The sequence below is a fragment of the Trachemys scripta genome, chromosome 1 (genome assembly GCF_013100865.1).
Source record: "Trachemys scripta elegans isolate TJP31775 chromosome 1, CAS_Tse_1.0, whole genome shotgun sequence".
Classification (NCBI taxonomy): domain Eukaryota; kingdom Metazoa; phylum Chordata; order Testudines; family Emydidae; genus Trachemys; species Trachemys scripta.
Window position 1 is genome coordinate 124352147 of NC_048298.1, and position 23420 is coordinate 124375566.

General features: G+C 40.5%; 1 protein-coding gene across 1 annotated transcript in view; it reads left to right on the forward strand.

Annotated features, from left to right (window-relative positions):
* Positions 1 to 22613, forward strand: part of PPARA (peroxisome proliferator activated receptor alpha) — a 32396-nt gene extending 9783 nt beyond the window's left edge. Inside the window, 4 exon segments of the mRNA XM_034784212.1 lie at positions 3818 to 3956; positions 5587 to 5789; positions 14323 to 14770; positions 20552 to 22613. Of these exon segments, the coding sequence (XP_034640103.1) occupies positions 3818 to 3956; positions 5587 to 5789; positions 14323 to 14770; positions 20552 to 20799 (1038 nt within the window). The 3' untranslated portion in view covers positions 20800 to 22613.
* The last annotated feature ends 807 nt before the right edge of the window (positions 22614 to 23420 follow it).

The window sequence follows — 23420 nt, forward strand, 5'->3', positions numbered from 1 at the left end:
ATGGGCAGCTTCTACAATTTTCTTTTTAATGGCATTTGCTAGGATTTGAATAATTTCATTCTGCATATTTTTCCTAAGTAATGAACCTGTGTTTCATGATCAGTTATTTTGCATAGATGCTCCTTCATGACTGGATCAAAAAAAGGTACGTATTCAACACATTTTAAAAAGTTTCCATTACCCGGAGTGTAAAATTTTTCATTTCTACCATGGCTGAGGAATGCTAAATTTTGCCCACTGAGAACTCTCACTAAAGCAATCAGATGCTCTAATATTTGTTGCCAATATTCTTTTTTCCTTGATCACACGTAAATTTTCTTCGATAGTTTTTCTTTTTTCAATCATAATTCAAGTTCTTTCCAATTTTGAAAACATTCCAAATACTTCTTTCATGTGAAGAGAGAATTTAAGATATGTTTTTGGGCCTTTGAACCATTTTCAGTATGATGTACCAATTGCTTGATTTCTAAACAACTTGCAGCAAAAGCAAAACACAAAGTTCTTCGACTCTGAATATTGTAACTAGTTTCGATGAATTTCTTCCCCATTAAAGAGTTTCCTCTTGTAATGCTGAGCAGAGAATTTTCTTTTATTTCCCTCCTTAGGGAAGGGAAATTCATGAACTTGTTCAGATCCATGTTCCACGAATATTTGCCGCACACTGTCATCACATCTGGGCCATGAAGCTGGGTCCCCATACTGTAACTTGTTTGTGACTTCCTCATCCTTTCTTCCTTCTACTTTACTTCAATTTCTGCATGTGTCTCTGAAGGTGAATAAATTTTCTCAACTTCCATATCAGTCTGATGCTGTGAGCTGCCTTCATCTAGAAGTAAGTTTCCATTATCTTGAGTTTCCAAACTGCTTTTTTGTGGATGTGAGCTACTCTCATCTTGAAGTAATATACCTTCATCTTGATGTTCTAAACTGCTTCCATGCGGATATGAGTTAACTTCCTCTCCAAGTTAAATTCCTTCATCTGGATGCTATGAACTGCTTCCATCTTTATTTGGATTAAAGAGAAGATACTTCAGGAAGGATCCCTGCTGTTTTGCTTGGTCCTTTTCCTTCTCAGCCTTTCGTTTACAATACTCGGTTCATGAGGGTTTTCTTTTTCCTCTTTCTGCCATGGGGCATTTGAATATTGTGTACTGTGCTCCCAACTGCAAGTATTATAGCATTAATGATGGCTGATGCACCACATGGTTGGTGATTTAAACCACATTGCAGCCATCGCAACACGTCTTTTCACTGCTTAAAGGTTCAATGATTAGTAACATACACTCACTTACCTATTAAAACAGTTAGTTATAGCATTTACACAGAAACAAAATGACCTTTTTTGACTTTATAACCCGACACTGGTTGTTTGGAAAGTAATCCTCTTCCTCACGGTTACCTGCTTGGAGTGTGATGTCATCACTTTCGTAGTCTATTAAGCGTTAACGCCAGTGATGAGCTGCCAAAATCTTAAGAACAGGTTCCCTACCGGTTCTTTGGTGGCACTTCAACAGCGAGTCCTTCACTCACTCCGGGTCTTCGAAGACCCAGAGCGAGTGAAGGATGTGCCGCTGAAGACCCGGTAGGGAACTGCCTGGTGAGTACAAGCCCCACGTGCCTCCCAAAACAGCCTGTCTTCCCCCTCCCCCGTATCTGACCCCCACCCAGGTCCTGCCCCCGACTGCCCCCATCAGAACCCGCAACCCATCAACTCCCCCCACTCCTTGTCCCCTGACCACCCCTTCCTGAGACCCCCCCCCCAGGACCCCACCCCTTACCCAACTCGCCCCGCTCCCTGTCCCCTGACTGCTCCAACCCCATCCACCCCGACAGACCCCCCAGAACTCCCATGCCTACCCAGCCCCCCCGACTACGCCCCGCCCCCCAGAACCTCCAAACCTCCGCCCCCTCCAACCCAACCTCCTAGCCCTGACCCAGCCCCCTTACCATGCTGCTCAGGGCAGCGTGTATGGATGCTGCGAGGCCTACTGGAGCTCGCAACCCCACCCCTTTATCATGCTGCTCAAAGCAGCAGGAGCTGCAGAGCTGCCCAGGAGCGGTCCAGATCACTGGCACCAGCGGCGTGGCACGCTGAGGCTCTGCGGGGGTGGGGGGAGGAGCTGGGGGAGCCTCCCCAGCCGGGAGCTCAGGTGGGCCGGACAGGACAGTCCCATGGGTCGGACGTGGCCCGTGGGCCGGAGTTTGCCCACCCCTTTAACAACCAGTTCTAAACCGGCTTCTAAATTTAACAACCGGTTGGTGCGAACTGGCTCCAGCTCACCACTGGTTAACACTGTTACTTTTCTTTTATGGACCTTATTTATTATATGTGAACCAGTTATAACAAAGAAAAGTTTATAATTATACAGCCCGATAATAATGCTAAGGTTTAATAACGCTTAAAGATACTCACATTTTGGCTTTATAATGCTGAAAGACATTATCCTTTATTCTTTGGCACCAAGAAACACAATTTTCCACAGTATTCGCTCGATTCTTAACCATCTACCTGTGACATGTTAAAATGACCGTCTGACATGTATCATCTTGCAATATCTCCTCTCTACATGAATTTCTGGCTATGCGACCTTGATGTATATTCAAGTTAGGGGTCACTAGCATTGCAGCTCTTGCCGTTGTCGGATGTGTTTCACTGTGGCTAAATTATTGCTTATCAAAATTGCGGAGTGGATCATCTTGACCCCACGTCACAAATTGAAACAAAAAAAAATCGCTAAAATATTATTTATTTTTGCAGTAAATAAAAGATTTGACCTATTAATAAATTCTCAGAAATGTAGAGAAATGAATTATAATTCATATTCTCTCCATACATGCACGGGAATTAAAATGACATCTTCATGATTTTATTTGTATTTTTTCCATATTTTTCAATTTTTTTAATTTCATTTGATTTTTTTCCCTCGAATTTGGCACCTCATTTAACTTGGCACCCTAGGCGACTGCCTGGTTCACCTATATGGACGGGCTGCCCCTGTTTATAGGCTTTTCTCTGGTGCCCAGGTGTCTATCCTTAGTTCTTCCTCTACACCCTTGCGCTTTGCTGTGAATCCCCAACCCTTTGTGCTGTTAACATGTGCTCTTCCTGCACATAACCATCTATTGCAGGTGTGTGGACACATGTGTGGCAGATGAGGATTCTTTCTGACAGGAAGAGGGGGCTGGCAAAGGGTATGCTAGGGCAGAAGGTGCAGGGCACAGTGCATGGTTGTTCTGCTTGATCCTTAAAGGCTGCTGTGATAGTACATTAAGAGTCATCTTGGCCCCCCCAGCCTGCAAAGGATCAGGAGTGCAGAAAGGAGGCTTAACGCTACCTTCCCCACCCCCCCACATTCTATCTGGGCCAAGTATAAACTCAGTGCAGGTGAGAATCTGGCCTCCATGTAATGCTGTATTCAGTGAAGTAGGAAGCTATTACCTTTTGACAGATCGTACTTACTTTAATTATTTTTATCTTATTATAAGAACATATTTATATTATCTTAAAATTAATAAGATTATTTTATCTTAAATAATTTCTTTAATTATTTTTATCTTTATAAATAAGATTTTTATCTTGTATTATATTTATAATACTAAATATATTAATAAATTAATATTAATTAATACTAAATGTTATTTATTTTATTAAGTTACTCTTAATTTATTAACATTTACCTTTAGTTTCTGTAAGTGTCAACTGTAGAAAAATAAGACCGAAAGAAAAGAGAAAATGAAGCAGTATGATTAAGATTTATTGGAAGACTATTAGCTCACATTTTTGACAGTATATAATGTTCTCTCAAACTTTTTACAGGGATTTTTTAGGAGAACAATTCGACTTAAACTCATCTATGATAAATGTGATCGTACCTGCAAAATTCAGAAAAAAAATCGTAATAAGTGCCAATACTGTCGTTTTCAAAAGTGCCTTTCAGTTGGAATGTCACATAATGGTAGGTAAGAGTGCCCTTAATAATTTGTTCCCAATTCCGCAAGCAGGCATGTGAATAACTTTACTCACATGAGTGGTTCCACACAGTTACTTGTGTGAGCAAGGGTTACAGAATTAAGACTTATGGCTACACTGGCGCTTTACAGCTCTGCAACTTTCTCGTTCAGGGGTGTGAAAAAACACCCCCCTGAGCGCAGCAAGTTACAGCGCTTTAAAGTGCCAGTGTGAACAGTGCCCCAGCTGTAAGCTAATCCCCTTGGGGAGGTGGAGTACCTGCAGTGCTGGGAGAGCTCTCTCCCAGTGCTGGTGCGCGACCACACTCGCACTTCAAAGCGCTGCCACGGGAGTGCTCCCGCGGCAGCGCTTTGGAGTTTCGAGTGTAGCCAGGCCCTCAGTCTCAGGTGTTTACAGTGTATTAAAATGAGGCCCCGATCCTGCATTGAGAACGCTTGTGTGCAGGATTTTGTTCTCAGTACAGGATCAAGGCCTAATTAGTGGGGTTCGTTTGTTTTGTGTTTTGCTTTCCTCCTTTTCCTCTGTTCTGGAGTAAGCATGTTTTAGGTGCACGGTGTATGGACTAGTTTAAAGGTCATTTTCCTCCCCAAAAAACCAAAAGACTCGCTTTCAAAAATTAAGTGCGGAAGAGGCATGTGAGCATGGTTAACTGGGAATGAGGAAAAAAATATTGAAGGCAAGCTTAAGAATGCATGTTTGTGAGATTTCTCCTCTGATGTATAATTCAGTTTGATCAACAAAATGAAAGGTCACTAAAAGTATGTATTAGTTCACTTTTACTATTAGGGTCATCAGAAAATCGCCTTTCATTTCCAGAAAATATATCCTAATTTTATAGTTGCCATTTGTTTGTCTGGTCCTCTAAATATTTTAAAATCATTTCAATTTTGTTAGTCATCAAGCAGAATAAATCTACAGTTAAATACTTAGTGTGTGTCTGAAATGTAGGGATCTTGACTGCAACTGTCATTAATATTATTTTAAAAAACTTTTCTTAACTTTTTATTCTATTATTTCTTTATGTGGAAGACATTGTTTGCATTTTGGAGCTTGTTTTATATGTGGATTAATCTATTTGTATTCAAGCACCCATATCTTCTGAGGATTTAAAAACATAGTGTATTTCGTAATTTGGGATCGTACTAGATCTGAATGTTCCAAATTTTATTTATGGGACGTATGTCTACTGGCTGCTTTCCAATCTTTCACAGCAAGTGTATAATCATTAAATAAATATCTAGTCCGGTTTAGTCTCCTGCCAACAGCTATGGCTAGAATAGGATGCTTCAACTGAAGGCAAACAGTTAGTAGTACATTGCCCTTTCCCCTCTGCATACAGCGGAGTGCACTAATTCTGGATCACTGCAGCTATCAGCTTATGCTCTGAAGCATGACATTTGATTATCCTCATTGGAGATTGGTGATTTAATAATTAGGGAGTAATTATGCGGGGAAGGGCTGTCTTATTTAATTCATGGCTTTATCAGAGTCAGCATGTCCTACCTCTAGTCATTACTCCTTCTAGATAGAAATTTGACTGCTGTATTCAGGGAGGAAAAAATAGTATGGACTTGTATAGAATTTATGTATTTGTTTCATAATTGTCTTTTTACCAGCAATTCGTTTTGGACGAATGCCAAGGTCTGAGAAGGCAAAGTTGAAAGCAGAAATTCTAACAGGTGAACAAGATGTGGAAGATTCAGAAATGGCAGATCTTAAATCTCTTGCTAAGAGAATCTATGAGGCCTATCTGAAAAACTTCAATATGAACAAGGTCAAAGCTAGAGTCATCCTTGCAGGGAAAACCAATAACAATCCAGTAGGTGTTTTTGTTTTAATTTTATTGTAGAGCTAAAATATATTGATGCTAATGCAATGAACTGTAGAATTCTTAAGCAAATCATTTAGGACTAAGTGGTGTACTACTACGGGATAGACATGAAATACGAAAAAGTAGTACCTGTCGTAAATCTGGTCTTTGATATGTAAGATCAGTATAATGGGAAGCTTTAGAAAATAAAGTTGTGGTTAACTTGTAAATGAAAGATCACAGTAAACTACTAAATGATGTAGAGCAGCATAATAGGGTTGGCCACCTCCTGAGCACTCCCTCGTGGCTGTGGCACCCTGCTTCATATAACACAGGTTTCCCCCTCTCATAACCTACTAACTCCATGGACACTCTGCTCTCGCAATAAAACCCCTCCGTTGGACTGGTTTATTATTAAAAATTTATGCAAAATAGTCCATAACAATAGTCCCAACATAAAATTAATTTATCACACTCAGTTTAAATAGTGATTAAGATCCCCAACATCTAGTCCCTCAATATGCCCTATACAACACACCAGCCACTTTGACCACACTCAGACCCTGTCAGTCTTCTGCTCTTCCTCTGGCCCTGGACAGCCACCCCAGCCCTTTCAGCTAGCGTGCAACCCCACTCTTCCCTGCAGAAACAGCCACAGCCTCTCTTGCCAGGGGAGCATCCCTCACTCTCCTTGGCCCTCTCTCTGTTCCTCTGGGTTCAGCTCTCCAACCCTGGAGATGTTGGCAGGTAAGCTCCTCTTCTGCTTTTGGCCTTTAGCTCTGACTCTTCAGCTTAGGGCCAGCAGGCAACTCCCTCTGCTGCTCCCTGGCCTTCAGTGCTACTGCCCTGGCTCGCTGGCTCGGGGATGCCAGCCAACAAACCCCTCCTGCTGCTCTCCTGCCTTCTCCCAGGGATCACATATAGTCTGTGCCAGCTTTTATCTCATACTCAAGCTTCTCCTCTCAGGCAGCCCTGACTCACCAGATCTCTGTTTCCCTAGGGCCCAAGAGCCCTCTTTTAAATCCAATTAATCGGCCAAATTGGAGTGTGCTGCTCCCTCTTAAAGGGTCAGTGTCACTGTGTGACAAGGGGCTAAATGGTGGGGGAAGTAAATTAGTTATCAGAAAATGAAATGTGATATCTGACTTCTGACCTGGTTTAGTATTGGGGGGGGGAAATGTACTTATTTCCTATTAAGACTATAATAATGGTAATAAAATTTAGAATTTCTAGAACACTTTTCATCCACAGATATCAAAGTTCTTTTCAGAGGTAAGTATTGGTATCAGCATTTATACAAATGGGGAAACCATAGCATAGAAAGATTGTGCCTTGATCCAGGGTCACAAAGAGTGACTTAGTGACAGAGTTGGCAACAGAATGCAGGTCTCCAGAGTCTTATTTTCCAGCTCTAGCCACTGGTACACACATCTTCCCTACTCTAATTGTATGGTTTCCTTTGAACAAGTGAACAAGGTTGAAAAGGAATTTGATTTTTATTATGGAGTTTATTTTTCTTAAAATATAACCTAGCCAGTCTCTTATATTAAGTGGTGAACGCTATCTGATTCTTACTCAGGAATACCAAAATTATTACTTTTTTGTAGGAAATTGTGTAATATTTGTTTCTCTTGTGGGATCCTTGATACATTAGCTCTCTGCCATCCCATTGTGTGTACCCAGTCAGTAAAGCACTTAAGCACATAAATTGTCCCATTGACTTCCATGGAACTATTCACATGCCTTAAATTAAGCATGTGCTTAATTTCATTGCAGGTTAGGGGCCTACATAAATCTAAAACACATAGTATGGACCTTCACACAGTACTTCACAAACTTTTTATAAGTTATAATCAAGACATCTGGTTACATATCTACTGTAGGTGCAGTAGACCTGAATTTCTAGACCTTGCATTTTGTGTATTCATTTATATCTGTGCAAAATAGATGTACAAATTGCCAAATTAGAAATTTCTGTTCATACCAATGATAGCATTTTGCACTTACTTGGGGTAGATGTACATGAACAAGACAGTGGAGAATCAGAGCTTTTATATTCATAAATAAAATATATTTCCCCCAGTACATGCGAAAGAGGAGGATTTAAATTATTTAACAAAGTCTTTCTTTGTGTAACCCTTCTGTGAAGTGGAGTCAGCAGCAACAAGAGTCAGCTTCAGTATTGAGGGGTTCTTCTTAACCATTCAAAACAGAACCAGCTCAAGCTTCCACCCAATAAGCCCGTGGGTGCCTCTGAGAGGCAATATTTCCCCATTTGGAAGCACTAAGTCTGTGTATAACAAAAGAGAACTTTTAATAAAAGGGAAAGAGAACCAAGTATAAGTTTGGGAAAACACCACAACTGCATTCAAAAGCATGCAACCATAAGCAAAACCTGACTCCATGATGTGTTGAACAGTTTCCTTTGCCTAAGTTTTCCACCTTGTGGTGGAAAAGTCCAACAAACAAATGTCTGTTTAACGAATCTCTCACACCCTTCCACTGCACCCTACTCACAGTTGGCTGTCCTTGGTTAGCAAAGACTCAATAGTTCAGAGGTATGTTGGGGTGGGAGGTGAACCCCTGTGAACAAAGGGGGGAGGCGTAATCAAGCAATGTCTCTGTGGTTGCTGTTTGCCTCTGCAACTGGCTGTTTGCTGCTGCTGCTGCTGATCACAGGCTGTTATTTCTGCAGTGCTCTGTTCTAGGTTCCACCCAGGGTCTTCAGTGATTTCAATGAGTAGCAGGGAACCTCGCTGTCAGTACAGCCTCTGCATTTTCTTTCCTTTCACCACTGTGCCTACACCAGGTCTAAGGCATAGCTTCTAGACCTGGTTATCAGTGATTCAGCTCTGGTAATCACTGGTGGGTGATTTAAAACATGTTCAGGATCTGATCAAGAGAGTTGCAGACTCCTGGCAGGTTCCCCTCAAGGAGGTTACAGAGCCTCATCAGAAGATGCTTGATATATCCTTCACTCACCCTCATTGGCATGCATAGCTTTACCTGTAAATGAGGCTCTTTTAGAACCAGCAAAGATAATCTGGCACACTCCAGCTTCTATTCTGCCTACCTGCAAAGAACGGTCAAGAAGTATTGTGTCCCAGCAAAGGACTCAGATTTTATTTCCCATCCCTCACCTAACTCCTTGGTGGTGGATGCGGTGAATGAATGTGGTGGGCAGCACCACGCTAAATCCATGCCTCATGACAAAGACCATAAGCGCTTGGACCTACTAGGGAGAAAGTCTTACTCTTCAGCTTCCTTTCAATTTAGAATTGCCAGTTATCAAGCTTTGATAGCAAAGTACAACCATGTCAGTTCTACCAAGCTAACATCATTTGTCGATCTACTGGCAGAACACAGGGAACAATTCCAGGCAATTGTTGTGGATGGTGTACTACTTGCTGGGATAACCTCGATGTTGCTGATACTGCTTCCCATTCACTCACTACAGTGGTGGTGATGAGAATAGCCTCCTGGCTCTAGCTGTCCAGTTTCCCAAAGGAGATTCAGAATACAGTTGAGGACCTTCCTTTTGATGGCTCTAATTTGTTTTCAGATAGTACAGACAAGTCTCTGCAACCACTGAGGGATTCTAGAGTGACTTTGCATTCTCTTGGCATTTATACTCCTACATACACTACAAAACTCAGCAAGTCTCAGATGGCCCTCAGATCATGCCCCGTCCAATTCCTTCCCTCCTAGAGGATGTATGCGCCACACCAGAGAAGGCATAGGTTTCAGGGAAGGAAACCATCCACTTCTCAGCCTCTTGCCTCACACACCAAGCAGCAATTTTGATGTGGTGATTGAGGGTTTGAACCAGTGTTCTCTCTAATTTTTTACGTCCATGTGTGGAATTAATTTTGTTATGTGCACCAGTATGGAGGTGATTTGTGGTGGTGGGGTTTGGAGTGTGGGAGGGGGTTCAGGGCTGGGGCAGAGGGTTGGGGTGTGGGGTGGCACGGGCTCTGGGGTGGGGCTGGGGATGCGGGGTTTGAGGTGCAGGCTGCTTCAGGGCTGTGGCAGAGAGGACTACCCCAGACTCTGGAACTGGTGCATATGAAACCAGATCACTATCACAGCAGCCTATCTCCTGGACATTCAGAATGTGTCTCAGCAGACACTTCTTCCAAGATGACAAGTGGGAAATAAACCCCAACATATTACATCACAGATTCTGTCAGTACGGTACCCCCCAGATATACTTGTTTGCCACGTCTGCTCAAGGAGCAGATTGGGACACCAATCCATAGGGAATGCTTTTCACCTTCAGTGGTGGTCAACCCTACAGTATGCACTCCTGCCAACTCTCCTAATAGCCAAAGTTATGCTCAAAATAAAGAGTGCCGGAGCCAGAGTAATTCTAATAGTTCCGACTTGGCCCAGGCAAACAAGGTTTTCTTATCTGATACAGCTATCTGTTTGCCCTCCGATCACTCTCCGCATCACTCCCCATCTCCTCTTCTAAGAGTGCAGGAAGATTTTTTTCATCCCAATCTCACGATGCTTGGTCTCAAAGCATGGTTGTTGATGGCTCATGCGATTAGAGACAGCCTGCTCAGAGGACGTAAAAAGAGTGATATTACACAGCGGGAAACAAGCTACTCACTACATGTATTCTGAAAAATGGATGCGGTTTGCCAATTGGTGTGACCGCAGGCAGCTTTCACCAGTGACATCATCATTTCCGGATATACTACATCCTAGCTCTGAAAACCTTGATGAGCTCCATAAGAGTCTCCCTGGCAGCCATCCTGGCTTTTCACCCCCCAATATAGGGCTATTCCATCTTTACCCACCTGACCACAGCAAGATTCCTTGGAGGGATAGGAAACCTTTTATCCACTGGTCCAACTCCCTACCCCAGTATGGGACCTCAATCTGGTCCTGAAATGCCTCACAAGACTGACCTTTAAACCTCTGGCTACCTTCTCACTGCTCCATTTGCAATGAAGATGGCATCCCTGATGGTGCAGTGGGTTGGAGAAATAGAGGCCCTAATGGCATATCCCCCCTTCACAGTGTTTTAAGGACAAGGTCACAGTGCAGCCCCACTTCGCATTCTTACCTAAGATCTCTTTTGTGTTCCATCTCTATCAGCCCATTTGTTTGCCTGTCTTCTACCCCAAACCACATCTGAATTCCCAGGACACAGTGCTGCATACCCTGGAGAGCTCTGGCCTTTTGTCTAGACAGAACAAAGCCCTTCAGAAAGATAGACAAGTTATTTGTCTCGATAGCAGACAGATCAAAAGGATCAGCAGTCTCTAACCCGAGGCTTTCCAAGTGGATATCAGACTGCAGTAACTCATTACCAGTCTTGTAACATTCAACCACCTTTGCTTATACACTCATTCTACAAGGTCCATTGCCACTTCCACGGCCTTCCTCAAAAACCTATCCGTCACCAACATCTATAGAGCCACTATTAGGGCATCCATCCATACATTCGCCAAACACTATGCAATAACTCATGACTCCACCCCCGATACTGCGTTCAGCTCGACTGTACTTTCCACCGTACTGGACTCAACTCCGAAGCCCCTTCCACCTTAGAGCGCACTGCTCCATAGTCACCTAGAGCACCCATGGGAACACTACTTGAAGAAGAAGAAATGGATACTCCCCCTGTGCAGTAATTGTGGTTCTTCAAGATATGTTTCCCTGATGGGTGCTCCACTACCTGCCCTCCATCCCCTCTGCTTCAGAGTTCTTGGCCATGGGGCTCCGCAATATAGGAGGAACTGAGGGCAGTTTTCCCACACAGTCCTGTGTAACAACTGCACTGCGCACGAGACTGACTAACACAGATGTGCAGGCCAAATGAACACAGCTATGAGAAATCTCCAGTCCAAAGCGCAGGGGACACTAGCAAACTTGGAGTGTAGTACACATAAGTTCAAAGAACCAGAGTTACTGCACGGGGTGAGTAACCATTTCTTCTTGGCACAACTGTAGTTCATTTTCAGAAATTTCAAGCTCTTTTACCTAGAGACAAGGTAGCAGTATTAACATTGGGTCCCAAGATGGATTTGGCAATAGAATTTTACTTACACACACAGACACACACACCACCCTCAAAGAACAGCATTTCGTACTGAAAAGGTGTTAAATTCTAATGACCCACAGTATTTAAAAAAATAGGTTAAACCTTTTAAATGGTTTAGAAACGTGGGTGTTTTATTCCCCCCCCATGAAGTTTTTTATGTTCATAATATTTAGAAGTAATGAAATAGTGTAGAGTGTAGCTACCATAAGCAGATCAAAGATGGACAAGTACCAATGAGATGTCACTGACTCCTAAGAAAAATGTATATATTACAGTTATCTAAATAGAGATTAACCTTTTCACTCTCAGTTAAATCTTGAAGTCCTTACTCAAGCAAAATTCACTGACTACAAGGAGAGTTTTACCTGTAGGAGAATTGAATAAGGATTTAAGGACTTCACATGGTTTACTTACCTTAGATGGGAAATACTTTGATTAACTCAAGGAACCAGATTTATAACTGGTGTCCACTTCTATAGACCTAGTTTTTCTTAATGGATAGCCCTTTTTTGTAATTCTTGCTTGTCAAAAATATTTTGAGGCCTTATAGTCTGATTATCATTTTCCTGAGCTCTGATCACTCTGTTTAAGAAATTGTGGCTTTTAATTAATTTTTGAAGGAATCATCTCCTCAGTTTGCAGTACACAGATTTCTTTATTTAGAGCATCCTCATTCATGGAGAGGAGAAAGTTCTTGCTCAGTGCTGAATATTTTTATTACGTTGTGAGACACTGTTCTAGTGTCCTGAAAATCATTATCTGTAATAACAATCCAGCACTAACCTTAAATAGGAGTAATGGCTAGAGCTCCTGCAGAAGATCAGTTGCACAGATATAACTTTAAATAAATAATCCAGTAGTGAAGTACAAGAACAATACAAAAGTCCAATTCTACTGATAGTTGTAAGAGGACTGTGTAAATATGTAAAGTGCCAACCTATGTTTAAATGACTAAATTAGTTCCTCTTAGTCAAATCCCGCAGTCCTTAGCGTTTACGTAGCTAATATCCCACTGAGGTGAATGGGATGTGTCACAGATCTTGTCAAATGCCCCGTCTTGACTGCTCACCAGACTGCTGTGAGGGTTCCAGCAACTGGGTTCCATGTGCTTTAAGCCATCAGAGCCTGAACAGAGACCATGTGCTGCCCCTAGCTGTGGGTCCCAGGCACTCTTGGTGTACAGACCCTTTGTCTAGCACCTCCTCCTGAGAACAGACCTTGTAGTCCAACTGCCCAGCCCTTGGGGGACCACTGCTTACCCTTTAAACTTTGCATAACTTTAACACACCCTCTCCCAGAACTGTAGCTATGTGGGTGTTTTGGGTTCAGAGGCTAACTTTTTAACAGCGCATGAGAGGTGCAACACATAACAAACATGCGGACAGACTTCATGAAGAATTCTAAACCACCACTGCTCTTTACTTAACCTCATAAAAAATACACAGAGCTATATTAAAATAATACATCCTCCACACATTTCCCTGCAACATGTTTTCTTGTCACTCCAGAGAATTCTTTGGACTGGGGTCTGGATACTCTAGGGATGTCAAAGATCCTCCTTCTGCAGCTCATGGCTTGATTTCTGATTTATAGAGCCTCTCCCTCCGTAGGTCAGCTTGGTTTCTCTATTCTTGGTTGGTCGCATAGCTAAACCCCCTTGCTCCCACTATGAAAGCATGCCAGACTTTTCCCCTGTCTCCAGCCCAAAACTTCCTAGATGGCTCTGTAAGTCCCTCAAGTTCATATGTCCCACCACCAGTCGCTGGTTCTTGTGACCTGCTTCTGGTAATTTTACATTCTCCAAGCCCTTTACTCCTTACAGATGAGCTGGAGGAAGTAACTTGTCCCCATTCCAGCCAACCTCCTTAGTATACGTATTGACCAGTCAGAGCACAGTCATTAATGTTAACTGTTCTACTCTCCACTGTTTCTAGCCTGGGGCCATGACTGTGCTATAGTGGCATAGCTATGGTTTGGCAGGCTACAGTGACAGAAGGTGTTTTTCCATCACTGTAGGAATTCCATTCCCAGAGAATGGTAGCTAGAGCAACAGAGGCATTCCTTCAACCTAGCTGCATCTACACCAAAGTTTAGGTTGGTATAACTATGGCGCTCAACAGTGTGGAGTTTACACACCCCTGCATGCCATAGCTATGTTAACCTAAGTTTTAAATTTAGACCAGGCCTGGGAGAGTTGTGATAGGTTCATCAGCAATGGCGGATACACATTGACATAGAGACATTCCATGATAGTGTTTTTCATAAGAACAACTTGACCATTGCAACCAGAATTCATAAGCTGTAGAGACAGATTTCTCAAATCATCACAGGATGTCATCTGCATAAATGCCAAATTAGTACTACCAATTTGGTCCTTATCCTTTTAATTCAGGGTTTATTAATGGCTAAAGACTGATCAGTGTGGGGAATGAAATAGTCCTCAAATATTTATTTTGTAAATGGATTAATTGGTACCTTTCTCTGTAGCCATTTGTTATACATGACATGGAAACACTGTGTATGGCAGAGAAGACTCTGGTGGCAAAACTGGTAGCCAATGGAATCCAGAACAAGGAAGCAGAAGTTCGAATCTTCCATTGTTGCCAGTGTACATCTGTAGAGACTGTAACAGAACTTACTGAATTTGCCAAATCTATCCCTGGCTTCTCAAATCTTGATTTGAATGATCAGGTGACTCTGTTAAAATATGGAGTTTATGAAGCCATTTTTGCCATGCTAGCTTCTGTAATGAACAAAGATGGGATGCTGGTAGCCTATGGAAACGGCTTTATAACTCGAGAGTTCCTGAAAAGCCTAAGAAAGCCATTTTGTGATATTATGGAGCCGAAGTTTGATTTTGCAATGAAATTCAATGCACTGGAGCTGGATGATAGTGACATATCGCTTTTTGTAGCTGCTATCATTTGCTGTGGAGGTAAGAGATAAATATCTGTTCTTTGAAGTAATATTTATGATTTCACTCCCATCATTTAGTAATTTAAAAATGGAAAAGTATATTTTGTTGCAGTTTATGGAATTTTGACAATTCAGTTCTGCCACTAAATGTTTGTCTCATGTTAAATTATGTTTGGTACAAGACACATACTCATTAAGGCCTTAATCCTGCAATGTATTGCACAGGAGTCTGCCCATTTACAACATTTCGTTGGATTGGTGCCTTGGGGCTTTTAAAAGTGGGATGTGAAGAGTATCCATTCCTTGAAGAATAGGGTTGGGCATGAAGAAATATTTCTAAACTCTGAAACAGGCAGAGAAATACAACAATACGGGACTGATAGTGGAGTTAGATATTCCTGTTTCTTCTAATCTCATCCTTAGAGGCCAATAAAATTATGGCTTTGACGTTGCTGTCTGGTACATGTGAGTGGACCCCCCATTGAAATCAAAGGGTTCTGCGCAGCCATAGCATTCTGCCCAGGCATTTCATATTGCAGGATTGTGACCTTAATTTTAATGTTTTATTTCCAGAAAATAGCGTTCTTAAATTTGAGTTAAGATTATAAATACTTTCTATTAAAGTTGTGCTAGATCAGTGGTTCTCAACCAGGGGTACGCAGAGGTCTTCCAGGGGGTACATCGACTCATCTAGATATTTGCTTAGTTTTACAACAGGCTACATAAAAAGCACTAGTGAAGTCAATACAAACTAAAATTTTATACAGAAACAATTACTTGTTGATGCTGCTCTACCTTCAGTACACTGAAATGTAAGAACAATATTTAAAGTAATAGTGTGCTGCGACACTTTTTTGTATTTTTATGACTGATTTTGTAAGTAGTTTTTAAGTGAGGAGAAACTTGGGGTATGTAAGACACATCAGACTCCTGAAAGGGGTACAGTAGTCTAGAAAGGTTGAGAACCACTGTTCTAGATGATTCACAGACGACCTCAAACAAACCACTGCCCAACATTGTTTACACGCTAAATTTAATAACTTGGGGAGCATAAAAGAATGTAATTTAAAATAAACAGAATGGAAAAAATCAGAGTTAAGGTTTCACTTTAAAACTCCTCACAAACATTTGAAAATGCACAGTCAAGGTGCTCCAAACAACGAACTTTACCCTCCCATCTCTGGATCCTCATCCACCCATATTAACAGGACAGCCTTTCACCTGTTCTCCCAATATTCACAAAATGAGCCATATATCGCACTGTACTGACCCATACTTAACATACTGCACCAATTCCTTCACTACATATAAGCCACATGCCCAACCTGCATCTTCCATCTTTTATTTAATGTGCAGACCAAAAACCTCTGCCCCAACATTCCAACTTCTTACTGTCATCAATGTACCACAGCTTATGACCTGATACCCTCTAAGTACAATCCACAAACGTCCCCCCATCATTATTTACTATAAGACAAAAGTCCCAATATACCCTGTGAACATTATTTTTTTACTGTACACAAACTGTTAAAAAACATTAAGGTTGTAAACTCAAGCACTCAAAAGTTAGAAAATGCTGGAATTGTCCATGCCTGTGCAACTCTAATTCAACCTTCTTGTGCATATTAATATGATCCAGTTTTTAATACATGATCACATGGGCATTTTTTTTTTCACAGGACCCCTGCCTCATTCAGTGCACAAGGTAGTGCTTTGGAGATGCAGCAGGGCTGTGTAGCGAAGGAGAGCAGGAGCCCTGCTTTATTTGTTACAGAAGTTTGAAAGTGTGTAGTGAATGAGACAGACGGTCAAGGAAGAGAGAGGATGGTATCATGGTTAGGGCAGTTGATTGTTAACCTCAAGAACTGGATTCTATTCCTGCCTTTGCCAAAGAGTTCTGATGTGATGCTTGGCAAGTCACTCAAACCAGTCTTTTCCCAGGTAGTCACTAGTTGTGTGTGCGCGCCTCATGTTCTGGGTGCCTGACTTGAGACCTTTGGGTCTGATCTGCAGAAGAACTGAGCACTTACAGCTACAATTGAAGTAAAAGGAAGCTATGCTTTGAACATAATAAATGCTCTATAATTCTAGCTACACTGAACAATCAAGGCCTGGGGTCTCAAATTTGGGCACCCAAAATTAGTGGATATTTTGACTGTAATCTCTGTGTGCCTCAGTCCTCAGCTGTAAAATGTGGATAATAATATCCCCATATCTCACAGGGGTGTTGTTAAAATAAATTCACTAATAATTGTGAGATACTCAGATACTATCAGTACTACAGAAAAGTTAATGAAGAAATTAATAATTCTGTCTTCAGGGCAGGGTATGCATAGTGGGCAGCAAATAAGGGCCGGGGCCACACACCCAACAACAAGGAGAAAACAAAATATTAAATAGCTGTTCATTAAGTGAGCACCAGCCACCCAATGCACTGAATGAGGGAGTCCTGGGGGGAGGAGAGTGAGGGGAGGGAGATGTGATCATGTAAGTAAAGACGGTATCATAATTAGGCTTGGCAGATGCTTATTTTTATATATAATTTCAGTGGATAATATTGATGTATAAGTATTTTTATTTTATCACTTTCAATTTTCATAGTTGTGGGAGACTGCAGGGGCAGGCAATAATTATTTAATGACAGTAGACTTAGAGTCAAAGTTAAAGCTTTATAACCATTAAAACTAGGGCTGTCAAGCGATTAAAAATATTATTTGCGATTAATCGTGCGATTAAACAATTTAATCACAATTAATCGCACTGTTAAACAATAATAAATAGCATTTAAATATTTTGGATGTTTTCTACATTTTCAAATATATTAATTTCAATTACAACACAGAATACAAAGTGTACAGTGCTCACTTTATCTTTATTTTTTATTACAAATGTTTGCATTGTAAAAAAACAAAAGGAATAGTATATTTCAATTCACCTAATACAAGTACTGTAGTGTAATCTCTTTATAATGAAAGTTGAACTTACAAATGTAGAATTATGTACAAAAAATAACTGCATTCAAAAAATAAAACAACGTAAAACTTTAGAACCGACAAGTCCATTCAGTCCTACTTCAGCCAATCGCTCAGACAAACAAATTTGGTTACAATTTGCAGGAGATAATGCTGCCCGCATCTTGTTTACAATGTCATTTGAAAGTGAGAACAGGCATTTGCATGGCACTATTGTAGCCGGTATTGCAAGATATTTACGTGCCAGATGCGTTAAAGATTCATATGTCCCTTCATGCTTCAACCAGCATTCCAGGGGACCTGCGTCCATGCTGATGAGCGGTTCTGCTCAATAAAATCCAAAGCAGAGCGGACCGTCGTGTTCATTTTTATCATCTGAGTCGGATTCCACCAGCAGAAGGTTGATCTTCTTTTTTGGTGGTTCGGGTTCTGTAGTTTCTGCATCAGTGTTGCTCTTTTAAGACATCTGAAAGCATTCTCTACACCTCATCCCTCTCAGATTTTTAGAAGGCACTTCAGATTCTTAAATCTTGGGTCGAGTGCTCTATCTATCTTTAGAAATTTCACATTGGTACCTTCTTTGCGTTTTGTCAAATCTGCTGTGAAAGTGTTCTTAAAACGAACATGTGCTGGGTCATCATCCGAGACTTCTATAACATGAAATATATGGCAGAATGAGGGTAAAACAGAACAGGAGACATACAATTCTCCCCCAAGGAGTTCAGTCTCAAATTTAATTAATGCATTATTTTTTAACGAGCATCATCAGCATGGAAACGTCCTCTGGAATGGTGGCCTAAGCATGAAGGAACATATGAATGTTTAGCATATCCGGCATGTAAATATCTTGCAACGCCGGCTACAAAAGTGCCAGGTGAACGTGTAGTCTCACTTTCTGGTGACATTGTAAATAAGAAGCAGTCAGCAGTATCTCCCGTGAATGTAAACAAAATTGTTTGTCTTAGTAATTGACTGAACAAGAAGTAGAACTGAGTGGCCTTGTAGGCTCTACAATTTTACATTGTTTTATTTTTGAGTGCAGTTATGTAACAAAAAAAATCTACATTTGTAAGTTACACTTTCACAATGAAGAGATTGCACTACAGTATTTGTATGAAGTGAATTGAAAAATACTATTTATTTTGTTTACAAATATTTGCACTGTAAATATGATCAAAAATAATATAAAGTGAGCACTGTACACTTTGTATTCTGTGTTGTAATAGAAATCAATATATTTGAAAATGTAGAAAACCATCCAAAAATATGTAATAAATTTCAATTGGTATTCTATTGTTTAACAGTGCAATTAATTGCGATGAATTTTTTAAATCGCAGTTAATTTTTTTAGTTAATCGCGTGAGTTAACTGCTATTAATCGACAGCCTTAGTTAAAATACAAATTGTCAACATCTCATGTCAAAATATACAAAATAAATATCCTTAAATCAAACTCTTAAGCTCTTGGACAGCATTTTTCTTGCTCTGCCTGCCTGAAAATTTGGATTATTATCAATGGAAACATTTTTGTTTCATGTGTGTATGGTGAAATCCAAATTTCCTGATAAAAGTCTGATCTTTCCAAGCCTAATCATAATGCTTACACCCATCCCTGGCTCCTTGTCCCATTCCTGTCCTCTCCTAGCCAGTCTATCTTCACTCCTGAGGCGTATCCTTGCCCAGCAAATGATAGTCTTGCCCTTCTGGACTCACCGTCCCAGTCACCTTCAGCATCCATACCCAGTCCCCGTTCCTCCTCCCCCCCCCGCCTCACTTCTACCAGCTCTTCATCTAATCAGTCTCTTTCCCCCACCACAGCCTCCAGTTGATGCTCCTAGTTCAAATTTCCCCATCCAGGCTCCGTGTCCAATTTCATTGTCACCTTCCCTCTCCGAGGTGCCTTGTCCAAGTCTGTTTGCCCAGACAGTCCCAGTTGTCCCCGTGTACCAAGGCTCCTCATCAGATCCATCTCCCCTTCTCCAACATCCTAACACAAAGGCCTCCCTTTCGTTTGCCAAATTTGAAATCCCTGTTCCAAAGAACAGGTGTGCTATATCTTTCCAAAGAAAAGATTTTTTTTTTTTAACATGGACAACATATATGTTTTTCCCAGCCTCATACTTGGAAACAGCTGAAGTTCCAGCCTGAGGCACGCATCTGGCATGGAAAATTTCAGCCCACATATTTGTCAAAGTTATGAGCAACTGAAAACATGTTCAGATAATGGGAAGTCTCTCATAATCTTAATAATAAGTGGTGTTGCCAGCCTCCTGTATGACTGATTGCACTATGGTAATACCTATCAAGTACCAATCCAGATTGGTGACTCAATGTGTTTGGCACTGTAGTAACACAGTAAAATATCTTCCCTGTTCCAAAGAGCTTGTTAAAAACACACAAATGCTTAATCTTATTCATCTTTCTGACTTGGGTTGGAGACGCCACAACCTTCATATAGAGAACATAAAATCAGATATCCAGGCTAGACATGTCCACTGTACTATAGCAGAAGGTTTTTGAGTCACATGGAGAATTCTCTCTTCAGCCCATCTTGAAATAACATTGGCAAAAGTCATGAGGATCTATTTATTTATGTAATAAAGTTAGTCTGTACCAGTACTCCTGAGAGAGTATTCCATAGCTATTCAGTTGTTTCAAAAATTTACTAATGACAAGATTTTACTTTGTCCCTGATCCAAAATCATTGGTGTTGATTGAAATAATCTCATTGTCTTCAGTGGATGCCTGGAGCAGGCCTTACATGCAGATAAAATGTGAACAATGGTAAGATTATATGACGTGTATTCTTTTGTTTGTTTTGAGAACAGATCGTCCTGGTCTTGTAAATGTAGAATACATTGAAAAGATGCAGGAGGGCATTGTGCATGTACTAAAACTTCACTTGCAAAACAACCATCCCGATGACATCTTCCTCTTCCCAAAACTCCTCCAGAAAATGGCTGACCTCCGACAGCTTGTCACAGAGCATGCTCAACTTGTTCAGATAATCAAAAAGACTGAATCTGATGCACTCTTGCATCCTTTATTACAAGAAATCTACAGCGATATGTATTAAGAGTTTTTTGTAATTTTTTCCACAGTATTTAAAGCCAAGAGCAATATTAATAATAGATGGGAGAAAAATTACTTTGTACAGTTATCTGCTGTGCTGAATTCCAGAACATGAAAAATCTAAATTGTAGATAACTGGAATGTCACACTTCTTTTGTCGTGGGTTCTTTAAGTACTTTAGAGAAATTACGTAGTGCTCATTAATTTGCTCATAAGAAGCTTTGGTTAATTTGAAATTTGAGGGTTAGCGAGAATGTATATGTACTGAACAAGTAGATGTTTAACAAATCTGAATCTGTTGACTAACAAATAGACTTTGATTGATCAAAATTATATTCTGTATTGGGCTAGTCATTGAGCATTAATTTACCAAATAGGGCAAAATTTGTTCAAGATACATGCACTATCTTCTATAGATTATGTACTCTTGGTTTAAATACTCTCATGTTCATTATTGAGAACCAACTAGCACTTTCAATTTTTTTTCTCAAACAAGAGTCAGGCTAGATGTATCAAGTGGCTGGGTATAACTATACGTGCACAGGTATATTTATTTGAAAGATATTTACTTTGTTGCTGTCTGAATTATGAGAGGAATAGTACTACTTAAGTAACTTTAGGATTAACCTTTTAAAAAGAGTCTTTAAAAAAATTAATTAAAGGATTACCATGGTGTAACTCACATAATCACTTCCCTGCCACTGTGGGAGCCTTGGGCACTGGTGCCCCTTGGTCCCTTCTATTCTCTGCCTATGGCACATAATAGTGTAGTCTCCCATGGGATATAATACCCAATGACCAAAATTAGACCAACCAAAGTATCAGTGTGTGGGTCCTGGGTGGTGCTGGTGTTCTGATATACAGGAGGTCAGACTAGTTGATCTAGTGGTCCTTTCTGGCCATAAAGTGTAAGACTCTATAAAATATGTCAAAGATATTTTAGCAAGATGCTTGTTAGTGAATTGTACTTTATAACCGGGGAATGCTTTTTCAAAAGTGTTCTAATGAAACTAGGCAAAAGTCCCTTTTGGGTGGAGATGTAGTATATTGTGTGCATCTTGGAGAAGTCTTAATTGCTGAAGATGAAATTTTTATTTTAAAATGCCATTTTGAATTAGCAGGACTTGGGGAGTCACCCAGAAGTCTGATTCTTGCCCCAAGGAAGCTGAATTCCAGATTGTCAGAATACAATAGCTTCAGGTGGTGGTCTACTCTGAAAAGTGATTGTATAAACATGACACCTTTATTCTTAACAGGTCTGCACCCAATATGTATTCAAAGTCATACATACTGTATTTACTGTCCTGATAAAAAATATTATTTTACATTCTCTGCTTATATTACCCCCTCGGAGCCGATCCAGCTGGGTGAACTGCCTTCTGTTCCTCTTCATACATTGTCAACAGAACTATTAACTAAATTCCAAATGCACTATATTGTGCCCTCCTTTTACTCTACTACACTGGAGGCAACAGGTACAGAAAGCAGAATTTGTAGACACTGATTGCACAGTTGTAAAGGAAGAGGGCACAGCTTGGAGAAAATCGTTTCATGTAATTGAGGGCAGAATCTGAGCCACAGTGTACTTCTTACTGGTGAAATTAAAGCCAAACTAACACAGCTTGACTGGCAGTTAGAACAATCATGTTACAGTAAACTGAGCCCATCTAATCTGAAAATCATTGAAACATAATAGACATGGAACTCCATCATGCCACTTTTCAGAGACTACTGTATAAAGAATGAAAACAACTGCTAGCCATGAGTTTCTTTTGGGAGTAACGTTTAATATATTAAAGACAGTCTCCTGCTCTCTTATCTATCTTTTCCTTTTTACCCTGAGAGTTTATTGATCTTTTTTTATGGGGTGTTAAAACAATGATCTTGACAGCCAATTTTGACAATACTTTCATAGTAATACTTTCTGTGGCTGAAAAAGGGTCAGTTTTCATGCCTGCTTTATTGCAGCATGGTTTCAAGGCTTCAGAATCATAAACCTTCACTAACAGAATCAACTTGGGAGTAAGGCTTGATAAATCCCAGAACACAGAACAGTGATCTCTGTTTTCATCATAGAACTTGTTTCTGCTAGAGCCTTGTTGGTACAGTTAGGCTTTTGGTCATTTGAGCCTTGCATATTGTAAGATGATTAGAGTGATTTTTTTCAACTTAGACATTGCAAGTGTTAAAAACAAAATATCTATACTTCCATCAGTGTGTTTAGAATCTATTCCAGTTTCTTTGCTTATGTAACTTCTCAGGCACACACAGCTCAAAGTGGTGTATGTGTTTGGGGGAGGGAAAAAGTAAAGAATGCATATATGCAAAATGATGACATACATGCTACCTTTCCCATCCGCCATTTTTTCTTTTTTCACAACCAGCAGCAGTGAAAAGTATGGATATAGGACACCTACCTTATCTATTGAATTAGAGAATAGATTTTCAAGTTTTATCAGAAAATAGTGGATTGAGAAATGATCTGCTTTTTGTATTATTGCAGTACACTGTGACTTCAGAAAAATGAGAGGATTTCAGCAATGGTACTTTCTGCTACTAAAAATGTTTCTTATTGCCAACTGCAAATGTTTAAAAATCATGAATCAGATGCCAAAAAATGATGAG